The 21,309-nt window shown below is 39.5% G+C and overlaps 1 protein-coding gene across 2 annotated transcripts in view; it reads right to left on the reverse strand.

Annotated features, from left to right (window-relative positions):
* Nucleotides 1-21,309, reverse strand: part of LOC116049004 (zeta-sarcoglycan-like) — a 38,126-nt gene that overhangs the window by 12,008 nt on the left and 4,809 nt on the right. Inside the window, exons 2-4 of one of the 2 annotated variants that reach the window (XM_031298340.2) lie at nucleotides 16,120-16,314; nucleotides 9,726-9,827; nucleotides 1,023-1,110 (exon numbers count right to left, since the gene is read on the reverse strand). In XM_031298340.2, coding sequence (XP_031154200.1) covers nucleotides 1,023-1,110; nucleotides 9,726-9,827; nucleotides 16,120-16,314 — 385 coding nt within the window. The remainder of the gene's footprint in view (nucleotides 1-1,022; nucleotides 1,111-9,725; nucleotides 9,828-16,119; nucleotides 16,315-21,309) is intronic. The other variant, XM_031298342.2, reaches the window with a different exon arrangement.

The following is a 21,309-nucleotide window of genomic DNA, read 5'->3' on the forward strand; positions in this document are numbered from 1 at the left end:
AATCAGCTTTGGGAAACTATGTTTGGGCATGTAACACTATTAGCAAACTGAAATACTGTGTAGAGTGCTTGCTCTGCAAATGAAAGGCGCCTAACAAAGCTGGATCAGCCATGCTTTTACAATGGATGGAGACAAATCAGTAATCTGTTCCGCTGGTGAGGAATATTAAATCCTGTACTCCAGACTTTGGTGTTTTTCCAGATGTGCATACAGAAACTTTTAACGTCTGCCTTTCTCACTCTCTCCTCCTCTCTTCCATTAATCCATGGGCTGCGACAGCTGGGGAATTTAATTATTCTCGCCAAGTTTCATCTCATTTCAGACAAAATGCACTTTCTACAAAAGCCGGCACTAATTTTCTGAGGAAGGTCAAGCGTGACCAAAAAGTGTCATATCACCAGTCTTGTCAAATCAGCCTCAACTCTAAACTTATGTTGGCTAAGTCAATAGCTATTAATGTTAATAAGCAGGTCATTTACTTTCCAGTGGTCATTAATCATGTTAATGACTTTGGTAATTTGGACTGACTGATGGTTGAACTTGATAATAAGAAGAATCCATTGCCCTTTCAATAAGTGCATCAAAGATTAGTGTCTGAAAGAAACTACAGAGAATCTATTCTGAAGGCACAGAGACGATTAAAGAGAATTTAAAGATGAATTGTTTCACTAATCTTGATCAAAGTCATTAATAAAGTAAGACTGATCAGGCAATTTACAGTGAGGGCTGGTTTAACCTAAGATCACTTTTTAATAAGTTGTACATACCATAGAGAGATAAGTAAAGGCTGAACCTAAGTGTAAATGAACACGTAACCAAGATAATTACGTGATTCTTTCAACATTGGAGGGCACAAAGGCAAAAAAAAACATGTTACATGTTAAAACTACCGTTAGGCCACACCCCAGACAGTGATGTCACAGCAGGTGTTTCCAATCAGCTGTCAAAGGCAAGTGGCGATTTATCATCTAAAAAAGAGGCTTCCAAATGAAGTGGTACAGCAGTCAGAACTGGACACTCACCCAGTGTGAGCTGACCGGTCAGCTGGCCTTGGTTGTTTCTGGCATTCAGCGTTACATTCTTTTCTGACCCCAAGACCAACAAGCTGTCCTAGGGGAAGCATTAATGGGGAAGGAGAAAGAGAGACCGAGAGAGGGAATAAGAGAAAAGAGAAAAGTAATATGTTATATTAGGATCTTAAATATTACATTGGGATCCCTTTAGCAGAAGGGGACAAGTCCAACAGGACAAGATAGACAGGTTGCAAACAAGCCAACAGTTAAACCAGATATCTCACGAGGTAATTTTTTAAGTAGTTGCGTTCATACAACAAGAATTATCCTTTAAATCCCCATTCTCAGTAGCTATTACAGAAAGTCACTGCTGTGTGAGTGTAACTGCATCGATACAAAGCAGGTTGTACTGTACTTGTTTTTCACTGCAAACATCAGTGTTTCCCACAGATTAAAAGGCAATTTGTGGCGGGGGGGGGGGTCGGTCGGTTGAATCGGTCGCCCCGTGCCAGACCGGGGGTTGTAAGACATTTTCATACAAACAAGTATCTAAAACTGAGGAGGACACTCCGTTGGATGCTGTCCTCCTCTCCTACTCTTTCTTCAATGCCTAACAAATATATCTCTTTTTCTCCCTGACCCTGTCTTTATGATTGAGCAGCACTGGTTGAAGCCTGAAAATATTGTAAACAAATTAATAACATAACTGGTCGGGCTGTTCAGCTCTGTTTCAGACTGATACCTCTGGTTCAGGCTGGTCCTCATCCTCAACACGTGCATTTTTCAGTGTAAGAGTAAAAAAATGACATTATTTATAATAAGTTTATTTGATTCACAGCTGCTAATTATGAATTATAAGTGCAGCTTTAACACAGATCATTGAAGAGAATGTATTTGTACAACACACTCCTGTCTCAGGACTGACTGCAAACCATGCTGCATCTCATTTATGGCGATAGCTTCCTCCATTTTGGACTCTTTTTTTCCTCCAAGGTCAGCACTGTCAAGACAAGTTGCAGTGAAGTTGACCTCTGCAGCAAGGCAACAAACAATTTTGCTTTGCCTCCACAAGCAAATCCACTGATGGCTCAAAGAGTGGATGATTTGAATTCCCAACCCCATTATATCTCACAACGTTCAGTTATTGCCAAATAGTTTCTTTCTGTTGTATTATTTGTACATAACAGCATTTAGCTATAGTTTCACATTTTAAATAATAGTTATGCCATGATGCAGTCCAATAGGTTTGATTAACTTCATGCTCTCCCAAAAGAGGCGTCAAATTGTAGCAGATTATTTGAAGTTTGTGTGGTGTGTAACTTTGGAAAGGGCATTCGGTTCATTTTCATTCCCTGCTTGCTCCGTCCCAATATAAATGCACATCATGAACAGAAGTTCTCCAGGAAGCACAGAATCATGAAGACATTTCTCTACTGTAGGTCTTAAACTGTTTCCTGAGGGGCCATGACTGAGAAGCTGTTGCTCTGAACACTTCTTTGGGATCACATAAAAGGCTTTTTAGTTACTGCGCTTGTTGAGGAAGGTCAAGTGCAGATCAGAGTGAATGCACATAAATGGAGCCTGTTGTTGTAGGTGTAGTGGACCCATCAGACTGAAAAATTACCATGGCTGCTGTACGGCAAAGGATGCTTCCCTGCATACAATGAATAACATCACAGCTAAAAGCAAGAGCATGGCTTCGTTGAAATGGTTTCAAACAAGGCCTACCTTCCTGTGAGCGAGTGAGTGTAAAAAACTAAAATGCAGACCTTAAAGCATAGATAAAGAGCACTGCTCAGGATTTAAATGTAATCCTAACCAAATATTTGCATAAATATGTTTGAATTTTAATTATTTTTGATTGTTGTGCTAGAAGCTAATTTGCATTCTGAGCTAAAGTAAATATAATGAAAACGAATTTGTCACAAGTTGAAAAGACACGCTTATTATGTCTTCATTTTCCTCATCCAAATATCACATATTGCAGGCAAGCTCTTCCATGCAGGGTAGAGGCTGATTTGGAACATGTTTGCAGGCATACTTAATATTTTCCATATTAAAAAGGCCCTTGTATAATTCAATGTAATACTGTTAGCCAAACTAAATTGGTTCTAGCAAACTTGGTTTGAAGGATGTTCAAATCTCTGAGGCACTGCTTCTGTTGCAGTTTGCTCCAAAAAGCTATTGATTTTAAACTGGGAGTTAAACATGAGGATGGCTTTAGCCCTCATCTGCAGACTTGAATTCAGAACTGGTGCTTACAATCATCTTTGTCACGCATCTCCAATGCAAGTAGGGAAGACTAGGTGGGGGAGAAGTTTCACTCCAATAAAGATACACCTGCATCTGATGCTATTTATAGATCAGTCAGGGTCCCCAGAGACGATAAGGAGAGCCAACAGTCTGAACAGTAGAGATTTGATTAGCTGTATCTGGGCACTGTGTTGCCTCGTACCATAATGTTTCTCAGACTGTGGAGGAGAGTTTCATTCAAAGCAAAGATGCAATTTCAGAGTTTCTCTTGATTTTAAATTGAAATAATAGTGCAAAACTTAAAAACAAGAGAATAATATGAATACAATTGTATCAAGAATTACTTCTTAAAACAATACCAAATAGCCAGTTATTTGGGCCATTAACTTCCTCACTGCTCTTATAGAAACAATGCATCCACAACAATTTAAATGTTGTGTTCATTGCAGGCTCTATTATGATTTGCATTAATTTTATACTAAAAGGAAGGCATTTATTTTTTTATTTTTTTATATAGCACCAGATTGTAACTGCTCATATGTCAGACATTTGTCAAATTTGACCTCTGCAGTGCCGTCACTAATGGGGAAAAAGTCAGCAATGTTACAAGAAGCCCTAGCTGGAGAGAGCCACAGAATTATCAAGACCCAGATGTGCAGAAGTTGTATCTACTGCATTTCCTTGGCCTTCTGCCTGCCTTCATGTCTACCTGCTGTTTGCATCAGTGGCCTTGAACCATGTGCAAAAGCCAAGACTGCAGGCTAAACACCGCAGCAGCTGATTTTCTTTCTCTACATTCAAGCAGAGAGGAGGAAGTAATCAGTGAAATCAGCACATGTAGTTCTTAACATAAATAAAATACTTGTGTCTCAACGGCCCTTGAATGAAATTCACTGGAATACATCAATTTACAAAACACTAAAATCAACAAATCTAAGTGGACGGACCACTCTGCTAAAAATATATCATCAAATCTAATTTGACCTCTGTTGTCTTCAAGCGGCAGCAGACATTATTACCCTAACCTTATGCAAAACAGAAGCTATTTCAAGACAAATCAAGACAATCACTAAACCCAAGACTCCTTTGTGTATTCCTTTTAAGTGTTTGCAGAAAATCTACAGGAAATCAAAAAAACTTTAGCACTTTGAGATAAAATATGATTTTGCAAAAATAAATATTGTATACTGAATAATTTATCTTTTATTTAACTATTAACCAAAACAGAGGCATAGTCTGTGTGGATTCACAATACACTTGTCGATCTGTTAAAAAATACTCATTAAACTTTCTGTGACAATCAAAATTTGAAAACTGGGAAGCTTCAGGAAGTAGGAGAAACCGAAAACGGAACAGCAGTTTGTAGTAACATATCCAGTTGGATAAATACCTAAGATGTAAATTTCCTAGTGTCTAAAGCTAACAATTTTAAGGTAAACAGAAATAATCATGTTTTATTTGGTTGCAACAGCCACAGTAAAGGTTCACAGACAACATATTTGTCTTTGAACAAGCATTACTTGATCCACCATGTTTGAGCAGACATTTCTTAACCGTTTCACTTTCTTCACACAGAAACTTCAAACATTTGCTTTCATAAACACTTGAAATCATGAATGTATGGCAATAGCGACATCCAGTGATGGGAATAACGGCATTACTTTTTTTCAGTAACGAGTAATCTAACTGATTACTCTTCCCATCTTAATAACGCTGTTACCGTCACTGCCAAAAAATGTGGCGCGTTACTATATTTGAAGCTGTTTTTTTCATCAGACCAACTAGATCTCTGCGTCTGAGCCAAGAGGCAAATACTTTTTTTTACTGTTCTTCCTTGGTTAGTGGGCAGTGCACGACGCAAGCGCATACATGCTGACGATTGGCTGAGGTTGAGTAAAATGTCATGGTAAGCCAATCAGAGGTAGAGCTGGGCGGGTGTTCGAAAGCACGCATAGTCGGACACACAAGAACAACACAAGCGAGTCAGTCAACGAGAGAGAGACAGGTATGGCGTTATAAAATGAAGGAGAGGGTTAACGTTTCCTGCTACAGATAAGTATAAACATCAGGCCACTTACGTTATTTGCACTACAAAGAGTGTATATATTTGTTATTTACATTTGTTATGCTTAACAAGCATAATTTAATTTTGCCCAGTTGTGGCCTGTTGAGGTGTTGGGTTATTTGTATCGATCCACTATATAAATATAATATCTACATACATGGCATTTGATTGGAGGCTAGTCTCACTTTGTCCCACAGCAATATTAAAATAGTTTAGATTTGTGTACATTGTTTCTGTTAATAATGTATTGTAAGTGTCCATTTCATTATAATATTCAGATTTATCATAAATAATTGAACATACACATGTATTTTAAGTTCCATTAAAGAGGGGTAGGTGGAGGTGGGGTCACATTTGAGCATTTAAAAATTTACTTCAAAGTAACGCAATAGCCTAGTTACTTTCTGAAGTAACCAGTTACTTTCATAATTTGCAACTGAATAACTAATTTAGTTACTTTTTGGAAGAAGTAACTAGTAACTGTAACTAATTACTTTTTAAAAGTAACTTGCCCAACACTGGTGACATCAATTTCAAAAAGTATGAAATTACAGCCGCTTTCTTGATTTCAGACAGGTGAAATGTCGAGCGTCGGACTGATTTCACATGCCTAAAATCATAGTAGTATTGTGGCTTTCACGTGTAGTTGGAGCCGTTGTGTGGCCATTTTACGCTTGAAATTTCAGGTGTAAACTGGATTTCAAACATTTGATATTATGGTTGTCCTGTCAAATCTTTTTCATGGTCCTCATATTGGCTTCGTTTTGTCAGAAGAATTAATGTGCCATATGGATGGATGGATGGATAGATGGATAAGCAGACATGCATAGGGGAAGACCCAGGGTGAGAAAAATAATGTACAAATTATTCCATCCATCCATCTGCCCGTCGGATTTGACATACAGCTCAGCACAGGTATAACTGAAAGCTGCTGCAAAAAGGTTGCACATATTAAAACAATTGCACAAACTGTGGAGCACAGCAGGCATGAAATGTGAAGCGTCAACACTAAAGGCTTTAGTAATACACAATGCCGTAGTGAGGATTTATACTTGTGCGCCTGTGTGTGTGCGTCGTTCTAGCGTATATCTTTAAGAGAATAGCAGAGCTGGTACGTAGTGTGTGTGCATGGGGAGAGTGTGGTAAAGCGAGTGAAAGAGGGACAGGGATCAGCTCCGGAGCAAGTGCCGACTCCAGTGGTGGAGACATAGCAAGTATCAAAAACTGTCCAGTACTGAAAACTGACAGTGGATTCTTGGTTAGATATGTAGTTGAGTTACTTATTCTTTGATGAGAATAATAAAATCTTAATTTAGCTTGTTAAAGCAAAATTTACATATCCAGAAGATATGGAGTAACATTAGCATTCAGTTGTGTTTCTGGTCGCTTGATGATTGATATGTCTAATATTCACTTTGTTTTTAAGTCTGTTTTAGTCACCTCCAACTCCAAGGGAAACATCTGGCTCTTTACTATAGCTGCTAAATGCTTAATTATGTTCACCAGCTAGTCAAACTTTGTCTGTCTTCTGTTCCGTGCTGGGTATGTAGCATACAGAGGGTATTGTAGAGGTTTTTTTTTTGCCTGAAAACAGCTGCCTGCTGCTAAAAACAAAGCTGATGAGGACGGTGACATTAATAAAAGCAGTAAAGTTATGTGTCGTAAAACCAAAACAATGAGCTGAAAGATGCTAAAACTCTGTAGAGTTTACAACTGCAGAGTTGGGTGATAATCCTTTGTGGGTTTGTCACAACAAGCGACCACTTTCACATACAAGTAGTTGTTTGATCCATTGTTAATGTAACATTTTTGATTAGGGCAGCTTAATGCCTCAACATCAAGTACTGTTTTGTTATCAGTAACAAAACTCAACTGTTGTATTGCCACTGATATAGAAAAAATATCAAGCAATACTTGGTCATAAATACAATAAAAAATTGCTAAGAAATACATTTGGACAACGGAAAATGCTAACATGTTTAAATTACAATACACTTTCATGGCTTGACTTGCTTTATTTTTGTTTAAAATTTTAGATATTAAACTGTGTGTATTTGTTAACATCTGTGGCAAACTGCTGCATAATTGTAGCCATATTATAAAGTTGTATTGAATTGAAGTATTGCCAAATATCAGTACAAAATTGGTATGTAATACATAATATGACTGCAAATGCCGTGTAAAAGTATCTGCAAAACACATTTGTTGTACTATAGGCATTTTATTTTATTTTTTACTTGGCAGGAAGTGCAAACAACATCAATTGTTTGTGCAAAGTTACCAGCTCTCATTTCACAACATGCTACCGAGAGCGCTGATTCAAGGGGCTACTTAGCCTGTGATTTGCTGCCAGCATCAGAGTTCCTGCCAAAACACAGAGGGAGCCATTTCCACTTGGTATTCACAGATTATTAGGGATGCACCGAAATGAAAATTATTGGCCAAAGCCGAATAATCGAGTGAGGTTTTTCCATTTTTTCATCACAGCATAAATTAAAGTCTGAATGCGCTTTTTACTATTTTGTCTTGCTTTTCAAAGAAAATTCAATTACAAAACTACATTTAAAATATTTATTTAACACTGAACATTTTTAACATTCCAGCAGACATTATACCAACAAAGTACAATATAACTTAAAATAAATAAATTAGTAACATAAAAATGTTTGGCCATCTTTGAGGCCCTCTTCTTGAATAGACTATATTAGGAATAATACTGTCTGCAGAAACTGAATGCTAGTACATACGCCTACATCAAAAAGTGCATTAAAAAGTGCATGGACCCACAACAAATGAATAACCGTCCTAGACATCAGCCTAATTCTTCTAGTCTGGCTATCACCAGCCCAAGCTCAATCTTTTAAAACTGAACATTAGTCTGGGGAGTCTGCTCTGTATTTTCTACTGCACAAGAGGCATGATCAACGGGCATAGTTCAAATGACTCTGTACGCAATTGGATAGTCCTTCAGGCAGGTCCTTCTTTACGAAAAGTAGCTTCTCTGCTTTCTTATATGAAAGTCGGTTCCTCGTTACAAGAGTAGCGTAAGTTAGAGCGAGAATGGCTTTAACTGCTGCTTCCCGACCCCGGTCTGGGCGATGACATGAAATGCAGCGTCTCATGTCATCGTCTAGCGAGATGTAAAACTAAAGCTACTTTGAGCTCAGCCTGTGAACATATAAAAAAAATAATACAACTATATTTAACTTCTGTGGTTAAATAGAGTTCACTGCTGTTTGTGGTAATGGGTTATTGATCAGTGGTGGTTATCTGACTGAAGAACAGCACTGTGCACTGTGGTGTAAACTCATTGGATAACCATAATCCTCGCTCTCTAGCAGTGCTTGACATATTTCCTCAGGTAAGAAATATCGAGTGACCCACAGAGATTTTTGTCCTGCAAATATCTCTGGTGCCAGTAGATAAGGGGGCCACTGCACAGCCTGTCTGTAAAACAAGACAGTAAAAATGTCTGCAGGTGGTATTGCACCGGGGAATGAAATATTGGCTTTGTCCAATGTTCAGCTTGGGCATCTGCTATGGCCTTTAGGTGTGTGTTTTTGCTAAGCGCACAACTGTTATATTTAAATCAACATTTAGCTCCAACCAGAAGATCAAAGAGCAAGAGTGGGCAATTCCAAGTTGTTTCTCAATCTGCTGTAGCAAATTGTACCCACTATCGAGCCACTTCCTCTAACGATGTCCCTCAAAAATCAAATTTACATGGAACCCCAGCTTCCAGTGCTTGAAATTGCTTTCTGTACCATGCCTAATCACTGAAAAAGGGGATGATCCAACTGAGCGTTTGTGATTCATGTGGGAGAAGGAAATTTGGATCAACTTTGCACTGGAGCTGTGTTGGTTAATCTACTAGACATCAAAGAGGAGAAAAGGGGAGGGAGAAAGTGGAAGAGGGGAATTTATCGCGTGGGCTTGATTGGAAATCCAGCGGGTGGACTCTTGTCTCTCTGTAATCGTTTGTAATCTCCTGTAGGGTTGTATGTGGCCTGAGACAGCCTATTACCCATCTCCTGCCGATGGGAGGCCCAGATAGTGCACTGTTGGAGGACATGAGGAAATGAGGAGAGGAGCACAGGACAAATAGAGAAAGAGTGTAATCGCTCTTATCCAGGCACAAATAGAAGGTAACATCAAAGTATCGTCAAGTCAGAGCTTAGAAGGAAGCTGGCCTTTGTTATTAATGATTAAATTGATCATAACTTCCTCAACATTGTGAGATCAATACCAGCCCATCTGCAGCTTTTGAGAGATCTTTCCATGCAAGAGATTTTCACATGCCTTTCAGTCAATGGTAGTTATTCCTAGTTTATCAGTGCTACAAAGTAGTATTGATGAAGTTGAAGTTGTTGAGAAGAGCTAAGGGAGCAACTTACCCTTCTGGACTGGATCTCATTCACATAAAGAGGCAGGAGAAACTCAGAGATTCCGTCCAGACGAATCCCGTCTTGCTTCAGCTGAAGGTTTCCCATTCCATCCTGAAACATGATCATGATCGTCAGTGATGTAGTAATGAGCATGATTTTCCTGATTTGATTTAAACGATTATAGCTTCTCAAATGCATGAAATATTGAATCCTGCTGTCACGGAACTGCATTAGGAAGAGCAGGAGCGGCTGCGTGCCAGACGGGCAAGTGGAAGGCAGCAGCGTTGAGTGACAGGGAAGAAGTAGGACATGACATCGAGGTGACAATGCCAGAGACACTCGGTGGTGTCAGGGTGACAGGCTGCATGCAGTGGGAGGCTGAGTGAGGAGAACCAGGCTAATGTGGCAGCTGTGGATGTGAATGTTGAGAAGATTCATGAGAATCAGATTTATGCCCATACATATTTAAATGTAGAAATGCACTGATTTGATCTACCAGGTAGATATCAGGGCCGATGCTGACATTATAAAGCTGATCAGGTATCAGCCAGACATGATCAATCCATGGTAAATACAGTTTTCTCGTCAATGTCATTATAAAACAACTATAAAAAAAGTGTTTCCATAATCAGTTGGAGTAATTCAGTCACAGCAGGCTGCAGACTAGATTTTGTGCTACTACATCAACTCCGGGCCTCGTGATCCCAGTGAGATTTTAATTTTGGGAAAAGAGAGCAAGGATATCAGAACAGTACTTGGTATTAGTAAATACCTTGAGTTGAAAAGTTAAAAAGAAAAAGTTGGACTGGTACATCCTGAACTATATGCATCAAAAACCTGACTAAATTACGCCGCAGAAGCCAGCCTTAAAAGATAGGTTTTAGTTCCTTAACAACACATTTCTGAATGCAGGCTATAGTTTTAGATTTTCTGACTTATATTTCCTATTGGCTACTGGTTTGCATTCATTTCTGTACATGTGAAAATGAGTTTGCTGGCTGTTAAAGTTGTGTATCCATAACCGTGAGCATCAAGTCTGTGTTGATTTTTATTAAAGATTTATTGCAGCCTGTTAATTGCAGTTAAAGTGTGTATTGATTTTAAAAGTCTGCAGTGAATTACCTCAAATAATTACAAAGTAAATTTCGCAAAAGATTAATGCTGGCTTCATGTTCACTGTGATTGAATTCCACAACTCAAGCAAGTTGTAGGAGTCTGCTTCTTTATTTTCATATTGCAAAGAATAATAGAAGGCAACGGATGCCTGGACAGCAGAAAAAATGAATCCACATTTGTAAAACAGCAGCATGGTTTGAAAAAATGGTTAGTTGGGATAAGTGATTTGAGGTAAATCGGCTAAGACCACAGTAATAAACAGTAATAAAGTTTTCCCTAAATTATTTTAGTCTGGAAACCTGGTCACATAGGTAGGTGCTTTTGGCTCTCCAATTCGTGAACCATGTCAATGGTTATTTTTTCCACAACAGACATTTTGCCTCGTCATAGCAAAAAAAAGCACAGGTTCAATTGACATTAAAAACAACTGCCTTACATTTAGGTGAGCAACATAATCCAGCACAGTGCTTACTCCACATAAAACGCTACATTACATCACTTCCAGCTAATATCGCATTGCCACTTGCCAGACCTATCTCCACAGCGCTGTGGAGTAAGGTCTGGCTACACCACAGACAACGTGACATAATGACTTTGCGTAAACATACACGCCACTTTCCTAAAGCCAAGTGGCGTGTTATCTGTACGCATTTTGAGCTATCCGCGTGTATGTCTACGCGGTATACGGCAGTCTGCTGTATCACAGCGTAAACATACACGCCACTTTCTAAAGCCACGTGGCGTGTTATCGCGAGGCTACGCGTTATTGCGAGGCTACGGTTGGTTTTAACGTCACACACGGGAGAAAAGAAAAACAGGTTTGGATTAGGAAAAGAACAACTGGGTTGGGTTTAGGAAAAGAAGAACGTGGTAAGGAAACAACACACGCAGAAAACGAAGGAAACATCACACGCGGGACGCGATCCCCACTCTCCTGTGTGAAAGTCCTGTGTTTTTACTCATCCGCCAACCTCTCTACGTGGATTTTCGCCCTTTCATACTACTCGCTACGGCGTCAATTCACATGCAAACGCAAGGTAATGTAAGTCAATGGAGGACAAACGGCGTTGATAAACACGCTGAAAAGCGAGTGTGCGTTTTCATAACACGCCAATAACAGCATACCAATTGGCGTGTCATACATTCGCCACTTCATGAGATCAGTCTGCCACAGATACATTTTGGGATAGGAGGAAAAAACGTTCTGTTTCACAATTGTCTTGGCCGGCGCCAAGTTCCGGATGCAGCGGCGGTGCCTCTGCAAAATAGTCACAGGAAGGAACTTGTTTTGGTGGAACATTTGCACCCTGCAAAAGAAAATGACACATACAATATTTTAAATAGTTAACTGTTGACAAGCTATTTCAATTAGCTGGACACATAGTTAAACATAGTTTGCTCTTTCAGTGTATCGCCATGTGTACCTCATCCATAGCAAATTCCATCAATCGCTCCCAAAACGTCCAGTCCAACAGCAAATGCCGTAAACATATTCTTTGTAAATCATTCACCGTAAGAACCAAGCAGACCTGCCTTATTGCACGATTCAAATTTCCATCAAAACTTTTCAGCATGTTAGCTGTTAGCTTGGAGGTTGTTCTTGTTGTGAAGGGGCAATGCTGGCTTGTCAGGCTTATCCTGGCAATGTACTTCCGTTGATCCAGACTACTTCCAGCAAACTTCAGGGAATACAATGACGGCAAAACAGCATCACAGATGTATTTTAACCAAATATTCTCTGGTTCAGCTCAGCTAAAAAACACAAAAACACTGAATCTGTCAGCACGTTAGCGTGTCGTTAAATATCAAGCCTGTTTGTAACCGACAATGTTTCAACAAACTTTTGCAGTTACGATAACAGACACTCGATTCTCCTGATGCTACTGACGTAAACTAGTGTGTGTAACTAAAAAGTCCAACCAATAAAAGCCATCCTAACTTTTTGACAATCCCGCCTTTCAGCTTGTCCTGTTAGATTAGTCTGCTTTTCTCTCAATACGTAACAGCCTATTGGTTTACATTTAAGATTGATCCCTTTTGTCCTGTTCCAACAAGAAATGCATCCCATTTACAAAATATTAAATTGCAAAAACTGTATACAATGAAGCCTGATTCTGCAACTTCACTGCATATTTTTCACCTCACATTTATATTATTCAGGACCTGATTTGGTTGTAGACAGTTCAGTAAAAACTGGACAAGGTTATGCCTTGCCACACCACAATGAGCAAAGTGAAGTTTGACAGCAGCTTTGTGAGGATGTGAGTGAACAGATGGGCCCTGAGAGGGATGTGTTGAAAGAGTCCATAGTGCTAGCAGCACTTTGGATGGAGATAGTGAATTATAGACGGCGAGGAGAGCTCCATCATACATGGTCGAGAGCCAGGATTGGGGATAGACAGGAGGAAAGAGTCAGAGGAGCGCAGGAGGTGGGTGGGGAGTGTGGAGTTATTTGTACTGTATGTCAGCAGACAGACATTAAAGTCACTCCTGTGCTGAAGTGGAGGCGATGTGGTGGGTGTGGCGAGTTCAGTACAAGCTGAAGTCAGTCAGACGAGTAGATGGGAGGCAGGACAAACGGGGGCGTTACAACAGTCCGGTCATGTCGTGCTGAAGGCCTGGACGAGCTCTTCAGCATCAGCGAAAGAAAGAAATGAACAGATGAAGGCGATTTATCTGAGGTGAAAAAAAAAAGAAAACTGAATGATTTTGTTTTGTGAGATTTGAAAATAAAAGTGTAGAGCCAAAGACACTCACTCACTCAAGGTCACTCTTTGTGAATGACGCGGCTCTGCCTTGTCACAGTCGAGATGTAAGCTACATTTTGATCCAGTGCAGAGAATGAAGTGTCAAAGATGGAGCAGAAAAGACAAAACTGTAACCCAAATGTGCTTGATTACTCAGACGAAGTGAAGAAGTCAAGAATGAATGAGTCTTGTTGTGTGCTTGTGAAATTTTATTCTTTCACAAAAACAGGAAATGGTAATCGATTAGTTTATTCAAATTAGCAGTGGATTTAAGAATTAGCAGTAGAGTCTGCATTTAAGCACAGTTTAAGTATTTCATGTTTATTAATGTGGTCACTGTTACTTTGTTATCTCAAAGCCATAGGAACACATTTCCATTCACTTTGAAGCATTTTGGATTTGTATCATGATCTGTATCCATCTTAGACTTCTTAGCCAAAAAAAATTAAACAAACTGATTTAAAGCAGCTTTTAAAACATAAAAGTTCAGTTTATTAGTTATGTGGAATACTACTTAGCCTGTAAGACAGTTGTGTCTTTTGTGGCTCCGAAGGAGCTTTCTAAAGTCTGAGATGGTAACCCGGGAGACTACTGGGACTTGGAGACTTAAACTGCAGATAGCAATGTCGGCAGAATGAGGAAGAACAATAAAAACTACCCTTGAGGGTTCATGCATTATTCCAAAGTGGTTAGCCCAAGTGCTAACCTTGTAATCACAGAGGATAAATAGTTTGTTGTGTTACGTATTTGTAGCAGTTTGTTACCAAGTGAAACCATTAAAAATCAAAACCAATAAAAATGTCCTTTCACCAAGCAGATATCGACGTGAACGGTTTTTCCCTCTCAGCTACTCATAATTACAATTTAAACTATATGGTGTGGTGCAGCAATTTACCTATCTACCATCTTCTACATAAGCATAACATGCACCTATAAGATGAAAGTTCACGGAACTTGCGCTCATACGTTTTGAGAAGAACTTTTTTACTGTTAACACGGTTAAGAAGACGGTTTTGGACAGTAGCCGTCATCAGGTTTTATGTGTGATGTTTCAGATAGGTGATCATATACTGTACCCGCCTTGCCAGAAATGGTGAGATGGTAACTTTTGGTGTTGTCTGGCAGCTTTTTCTGGACAGAGTAACAACAGTGACAACTTTAAAAAAAATGCTCTCATGCCAGGACGTACAGTAGCCACTTCAATCTAATTATAATACCAATACACTGCGGTGCAGTTTGGCATGTGTTTTCTTACTAAGCTGCTTGAGTTCTGAGAGATTCGGAGCAGCGAAGTACATTTTCTGGAGCGACACCAACAGCACTGATAAGGTCTTTTACTCATGACACAGATTGATGGGAGGCGAAGAAGTAGAGGAGTGATGGCAATAGTCAGGGGACGCATCTGTCACAGAAGGGGGATGCTGCCATCGCGGGTTTGTTGAAAAAAAAAATGCTCAATTGTTTGCATTGTCCCTGGAAATGTCACAGGAGCAACATATGCCTGTTTGGTGTGTCAGCAGGTCCTGCTGCCAAGTCTTTTCTAATTCTGTATCAAATCCACATGAGACAAAGCACACAACATGAGAGATGGTGCCTGTAACACATTTCAAATGGGCCTGCATGAATAAATAATTTCACTCACGCTGTATTAAGGTCAAAATAAAGAAACAGAGAGAGAGAGGAAAACCCTATACTTGATCTCGATACCGTCCAATTAGTGTTAGTTGACAAACCTTTCCATAACCTTTAAGACAGTAAACCAACCAGTAGTATAGACATTGTCATTATTTTAACATGGCCCAGTATTGAGACTAAATGCTGTACATTTTCTGTAATTTTGCCATTTTTTTTATCATTGTGTTTGTATTTGAAATCCATGATATATTTTCTGAGAACACAATATAAGACTATTTTTGGTAACATTGCATTTGATATTAAGTCTTGCTGTGCGCTGTAATTGTGCAAAGTACTTACCGTTTATTTTTCTGACCTTAAAACATATCTCCAAATTGCAAGGCTTTTGGTTACATTCTAATAAATGGTATGTAAGTGAAGTCTTGCTATTAGCCTTTTTCTTGCAAGTCTATAACACAAAGAATAATAAAAATATTACGATGCAAATCCGCCATCGTAATAGCAATGAGCCATGGTACAACCGCACCTGGCTTTTAAAGGGAATGGGAGATGACACTCTGATTGGTTTATTGCATGTTACGCCCAAAACACACCTATGAATTAATGAAGACACGAAGTACAACCCAGCGCACGGACCCTTTTTTCTGCCTTCAAACTAGCAAAAGTGGATTTGGACACGCCCTAAACGCACCTGCGCCGTGCGCTTAGATCGTTAAAATAGGCCCCTAGTTGTCAAGAACATAAGTGTAAAGTTCATAAACTGGGTACAACTTGAACAACTGTAGTGTCACATCAATTCATAATAAACAGCAGCTACTGTAAAGCTAATCCCTCATGAATATGTTGCATATTATTATGCTTGTAACTAACTTACTTTATTTTGGACAATGCTGTGCTGTACTCACCACTGAGAAATGCATGACCTTTATGATCCAGACAGTGAGGGCCAGGTTAACTATCATGGTGACCAGTAGCAGCAGCAGAAAGAAGTAGAGGCATCTTTTTCTCCAGCCGTACAGACCCACTGGGTACACAGCATCACAGCCTGGTCGCTGGAGATGCACAGACTGGGATGCGAGCATAAACTGCTCCTGGGTAATCTGGAAAAACAAACACACACACAAACGCTTATGTTAGCTGGCTGTCAAGAATATATTCACTCCTTAGAAGCAATCATATATCGTGATGGTTATTACCTTGCAAGCACTGCTAAAATTACTCTGGGCTGAGGCAAGGCTGGGTGTTCTTACAATTTTTTTTAAAGTGGTGCTCCTACATAAAGAACAAAAGGTGAGAGCATGACATAAATGAAAGCTGGGGTATTACTACAGCATGAAACATCCATGCTTGGTTAAATGGAGTGAGGAGGGGATATTTCGATCTGTAATACACTAGGAACTGATTTATTAAAAATCTTCATAAGGGTTGCAGATTTATTTTGGAAATAATTACTAATTTCTTTTGTTTGCAACTTTTGCAATGACATACCTGGGTACACCGGCCCTACACACTTCTAGAAATTGAACCAGTAGGAGGGTAATTTATCAAGCTCTGTGCCTAAAAGACAAGGCCATTGGGGTGACTTTATTTTATTAAGAGACTGCAAATCAGTGTGCCCAATCTTAAGAAAATAACAGATGGTGGTGTTTTTTTATTCGGCAGGAAAGGGGAATCATCAGTCAAGATTCATCGATTACAAGTTAGCGATCAGTTGTGGGAATAACTGGCCCAAAAGTGGAAAAGCTTTAGACTTCTTTGTTATGTCAATAAACAGAACTATGCAGTTAAATCTAGATGCTAATCAACTAATTACAGCACTTAATGTACTACTACTAAGAAGGCTCGACACAACATGAAACTTTGCTCGAAGTATCACCAGGGGCTCTACACATGAACTCGAGCATTGACAACATTGTTTGTGTACACAGAGTTTACTAAAAAGAAAGGTTTTAACAACTCACAACTCACTTGTTGTTTACGCTATCCGCCATTTTCTCAGTCAAAAATAGGCAATCTCCGAATGCGAATGAACGGACTCCATAGGAGGAAATGTCATTCTTATATGAGGCTCCTTTTTCAACTACAAGGTCAATATTGTGTTTCACTAACGACAAAACAATAAATTATCTGTGCATTTATATGGAACTAAGCTTTCATCTTTACTCTGCTCCCTCGACTATTTTTGACTTGCTACAATGAGTCGTTCAAAACCTTTTTTAGTAAACTCTGGGTACACAAACAATGTTCTCAATACTCGAGTTCATGTGTAGAGCCCCTGGTGATACTTCAAGCAAAGTTTCATGTTGTGTCGAGCTTTCTTAGTGTTTTAAAAATTGTGATTTTGATGCCATCATAGAAGTGCCCCTAGCACTCCCATTCAAAAGGCCATCTGAACGAAAAACTAAAATACGGTAAATCTTAAAAGTGCCGATTCCGTCCTAATTATGCTTTTAAACGAAAGTTTGACTCGGGTACATTCACAAAAAGACCCTAGGTTGCATTTTGGCGAGAGTTACGCTTTAAAGTAAAGGACATCTCTAAAGCTCAGTCTTCAATTTCACATTATGAACAAATTACAGGCGGTTTGTTTTTCCACTCAGTACAAATGCAACAGGAGGTGGATTATGAGAAAATATGGTCAATGTGGTGCCAGAGATATGCTCCCCACTCTGGTTGTGAGCTCTGATCTGAGATCAGAGAGGATGATGTCTGTCAAGTGCCGTCGTCCAGGCGAGCACGAGCAGTAGCTGTTCTCTAGCCAATCGTGACCGCGGGCTGACAGTGTGAAACTCCTCATCACAGTGTGCGAGGCTGGCAGAGTTCTAAACTTCTCTGTTCTGTTCAGCTGTTGGGATGAATTCATACTGGGGCTGCCTGCCACCCCCACCCTCTTGCATGGATAATGAATAGAGCAAAGCGCCTCCTGGTAAAAATCAAGATAAAATGCCCAGCAGTGGCAGCAGAGAAGTTCCTCATACTTCCAAGGAATAACTATTTATCATGCCAGTATAAATTGCTTTAATTGCATGTAACACACATCTATCATACCTGTGCACAGTTTTCCCCAGTGGGACCCCAGAAGTGGAATGTATGCATAACTCAAGTCAGAATCCATGCCCCACATGCTTTATTTACACTCAGCATGTCATTAGCAAAGGACACTGATGGCAGGTATCATTAGATTGTATGTTTTCGTGACAGGCTCTCATTAACTGTGGCAGAGCAAGCAAAGACCATTTAGCTCAGCAAAATAAAGACTTTTCCAAGAGAAACTAAATTACTTGACTCAGTTTAAAATATTAGCAGAAACTGTATCCTGTGCTCCTCTTTACCTTATCAGTTCAGATTGAGTAGCTGCAGTTAACTTGCTTACAGAAAGAGCAATGCTACAGAAAGCATCTGTTTTAATATATCTTACAATGGCGAGGCCAGACATTGGATTTGGTTTTGTAAAACAGTGTAACAGTGTGAGCATCAGACAGCATGTGGTGTATTGGCTGGTAAACAGCTGGTGCCAGAAATGGGCATACGTCCTTCAGGCATGTTCAGGAATTCAGGAGGAACACCTACATTTTCAGACATTCATCAAATGCAGAAGCCTTTACCTTGTGGCTGCAACTCACAATTTTTTTTTCATTATTGATTTTTCTGCTGATTATATTCTTGATTTATGCATTAAATGGTCAGAGGAATGCCACCCTCAAAATCCTAAAACACAAAGTCACGACAAATGTTTTATTTAGTCCAGCCAACAGCCCAAAACTTAAAACAATTTAACTATAATGTTAAAGCAGCCATATTATGCTCATTTTCAGGTTCATAATTGTATTTTAAGGTTGTACCAGAATAGGTTTACATGGTTTAATTTTCAAAAAACACCATATTTTTGTTGTACTGCAGTGCTCTCTCTCACTGCTGCAGATCCTCTTTTCAGCTGGTCTCTGTTTTAGCTACAGAGTGAGACCTCTTTTCTTCTTCTTCTTCTGTACTATATTTGATTGCACTGCACATGCCCAGTAGCTCAGATGTAGATCATGTCAGCTAGCTAGCTCCATAGACAGTAAAAGAAAGGCTGTTTCTACAACTTCGGTCAGTTACAAGGCAGGATTAGCTGGGAGACTTCTAAATGAGGGCGCACATGGAAGTAGTTCTTTTGTAGATTATGGTGAACTTGTGTGTGTTGTAGCAGTGCTTTGCTATTGAGAACGAGGTAGCATGCTAGCGTTAGCATTAGCGTTAGCATGCTACGAGCTAATGGTTGCGGTTAGCCTGCTCGTTTCGGCTTGTGACGTCACAAGCCGTGCCGATTTTGAACAGCTCACCCAGAGACTGAAGGCAGGACACATCCAGAAACTGTATCTCACTCTAAACAGCATGGATGGATTTTTTTCAAAGTTTGTATGTGTGTGGAAGCACCAGAGACACAACATAACACCCCAAATCCCAGAAAAAGTGATTTTTTCATAATATGGGCACTTTAAGACCAAGAAAAATAGCAAATCTCACATTTGAGAAGCTAGAACCAGCCACTGTTTGCTCGACAATTTACGCAAATAATCAATTATTATAATAGATGCCAATTAATTTTCTGTTGGTTGATTAATATTGATTACACACTAATACGTGCAGCTGTACTTTACATAGATCCCTCTAGAGCTGAAACGATAAGGCTATTAATCGGTTTTGAAAATTGAATGCTTGTTTGTCTTTTCATTTCTCAGGCAGAATAGTCAAATACTCTCTAGCGCCAGCCTGTCCAATGTGATGATTTGTTGCCATATGGGAAAACTGAATATCTTTGGGTTTTGCATTGTTGGTTGGACAAGCTATTTGAATACTTGTCTTTGATTCTGGGAGATTGTTTCTTATGATTTTCTGATATTTTATACAAACAGTTATTAATGTTTTTAAGAAAATAACTAGCAGATTAATTGATAATGGAAACAATTTCAACAATCACTGACAACTCTAAGCATGACAATCAAAACTCCACATTTGCAAAATATAACAAGTTTTGGTCAAGCAGTTTACTGGCCTTCTTATAAGAATTCAGTCATTTAAAATGTAACAAAGTCCTTTACGTGTGTGTGTGTGTGTGTGTGTGTGTGTGTGTGTGTGTGTGTGTGTGTGTGTGTGTGTGTGTGTGTGTGTGTGTGTGTGTGCACACTGAAGCCTATATTTCCAAATCTTTCCCATAATTGACACAGTTCAATGGGAGGGGCATTGATTGATTGGACAGTCTCTAAACCAGAACAATAATAGCACAGGGTAATGCACTTGAAACATGGCATCTAATAAGAGTCTTCTTCCACAGCCGTCCCACTGGCTCACAACTTAACGTCTTTAAGTGACTGTTTCCTTGGACGAACAGTGACATCTGCCAGCAGTGGCAGATGTCTCACAAATGGATGTTACGACTTTGCAGCAAATACAAATGACCCATGTCGCTGACCTAGAAATGTCAATGATTCCAATTTCACCAGCGATACAGCTGAGTTACGAGAGCATTATGATAGGTGCTTACACAAACGCTGGATATAAACTCAATGCAGTGTCACAGAAGGCATTTTAACAACCACAACTTTACCATGCACGTTCACTAAAACCATACACTGAGTTACTACAAATCATATTCAAAACTAGATCGGTGCATCGCGATACGGACCTGGACGATTCTGCATCGATGCAGTGACAGACCATAATCGATTATTGCCTACTGATGTTGCTTGTTGATTTTCCTCGCTGCTTTTTTTGTTTCTGCCTTTTGTCTGCCGTTTTCAGACTCTGCTACATTCAGAAGTGTCTTTTTCAAGAGCAGATACAACAAAAAGGGGAGTTCAAATATATCTGACCTCTTGAATTTGTTGAAGAAAACCATGTGTAGGTGGCCGGGTTGGATCAGTGGGTAGAGCAGGCGCACATATACTGAAAGGCTTATGCCTCGACGCAGAGGTCCAGGGTTCGAGTCCGACCTGTTGATGATTTCCTGCATGTCTTCCCCCTCTCTCTCCCCTTTCTCACCTAGCTGTCCTATCAATTAAAGGCGGAAAAGCCCAAAAAAATAATCTGTAAAAAAAAACGTGTAGTAATATATA

This window comes from Sander lucioperca, chromosome 17 (genome assembly GCF_008315115.2).
Source record: "Sander lucioperca isolate FBNREF2018 chromosome 17, SLUC_FBN_1.2, whole genome shotgun sequence".
NCBI lineage: Eukaryota > Metazoa > Chordata > Actinopteri > Perciformes > Percidae > Sander > Sander lucioperca.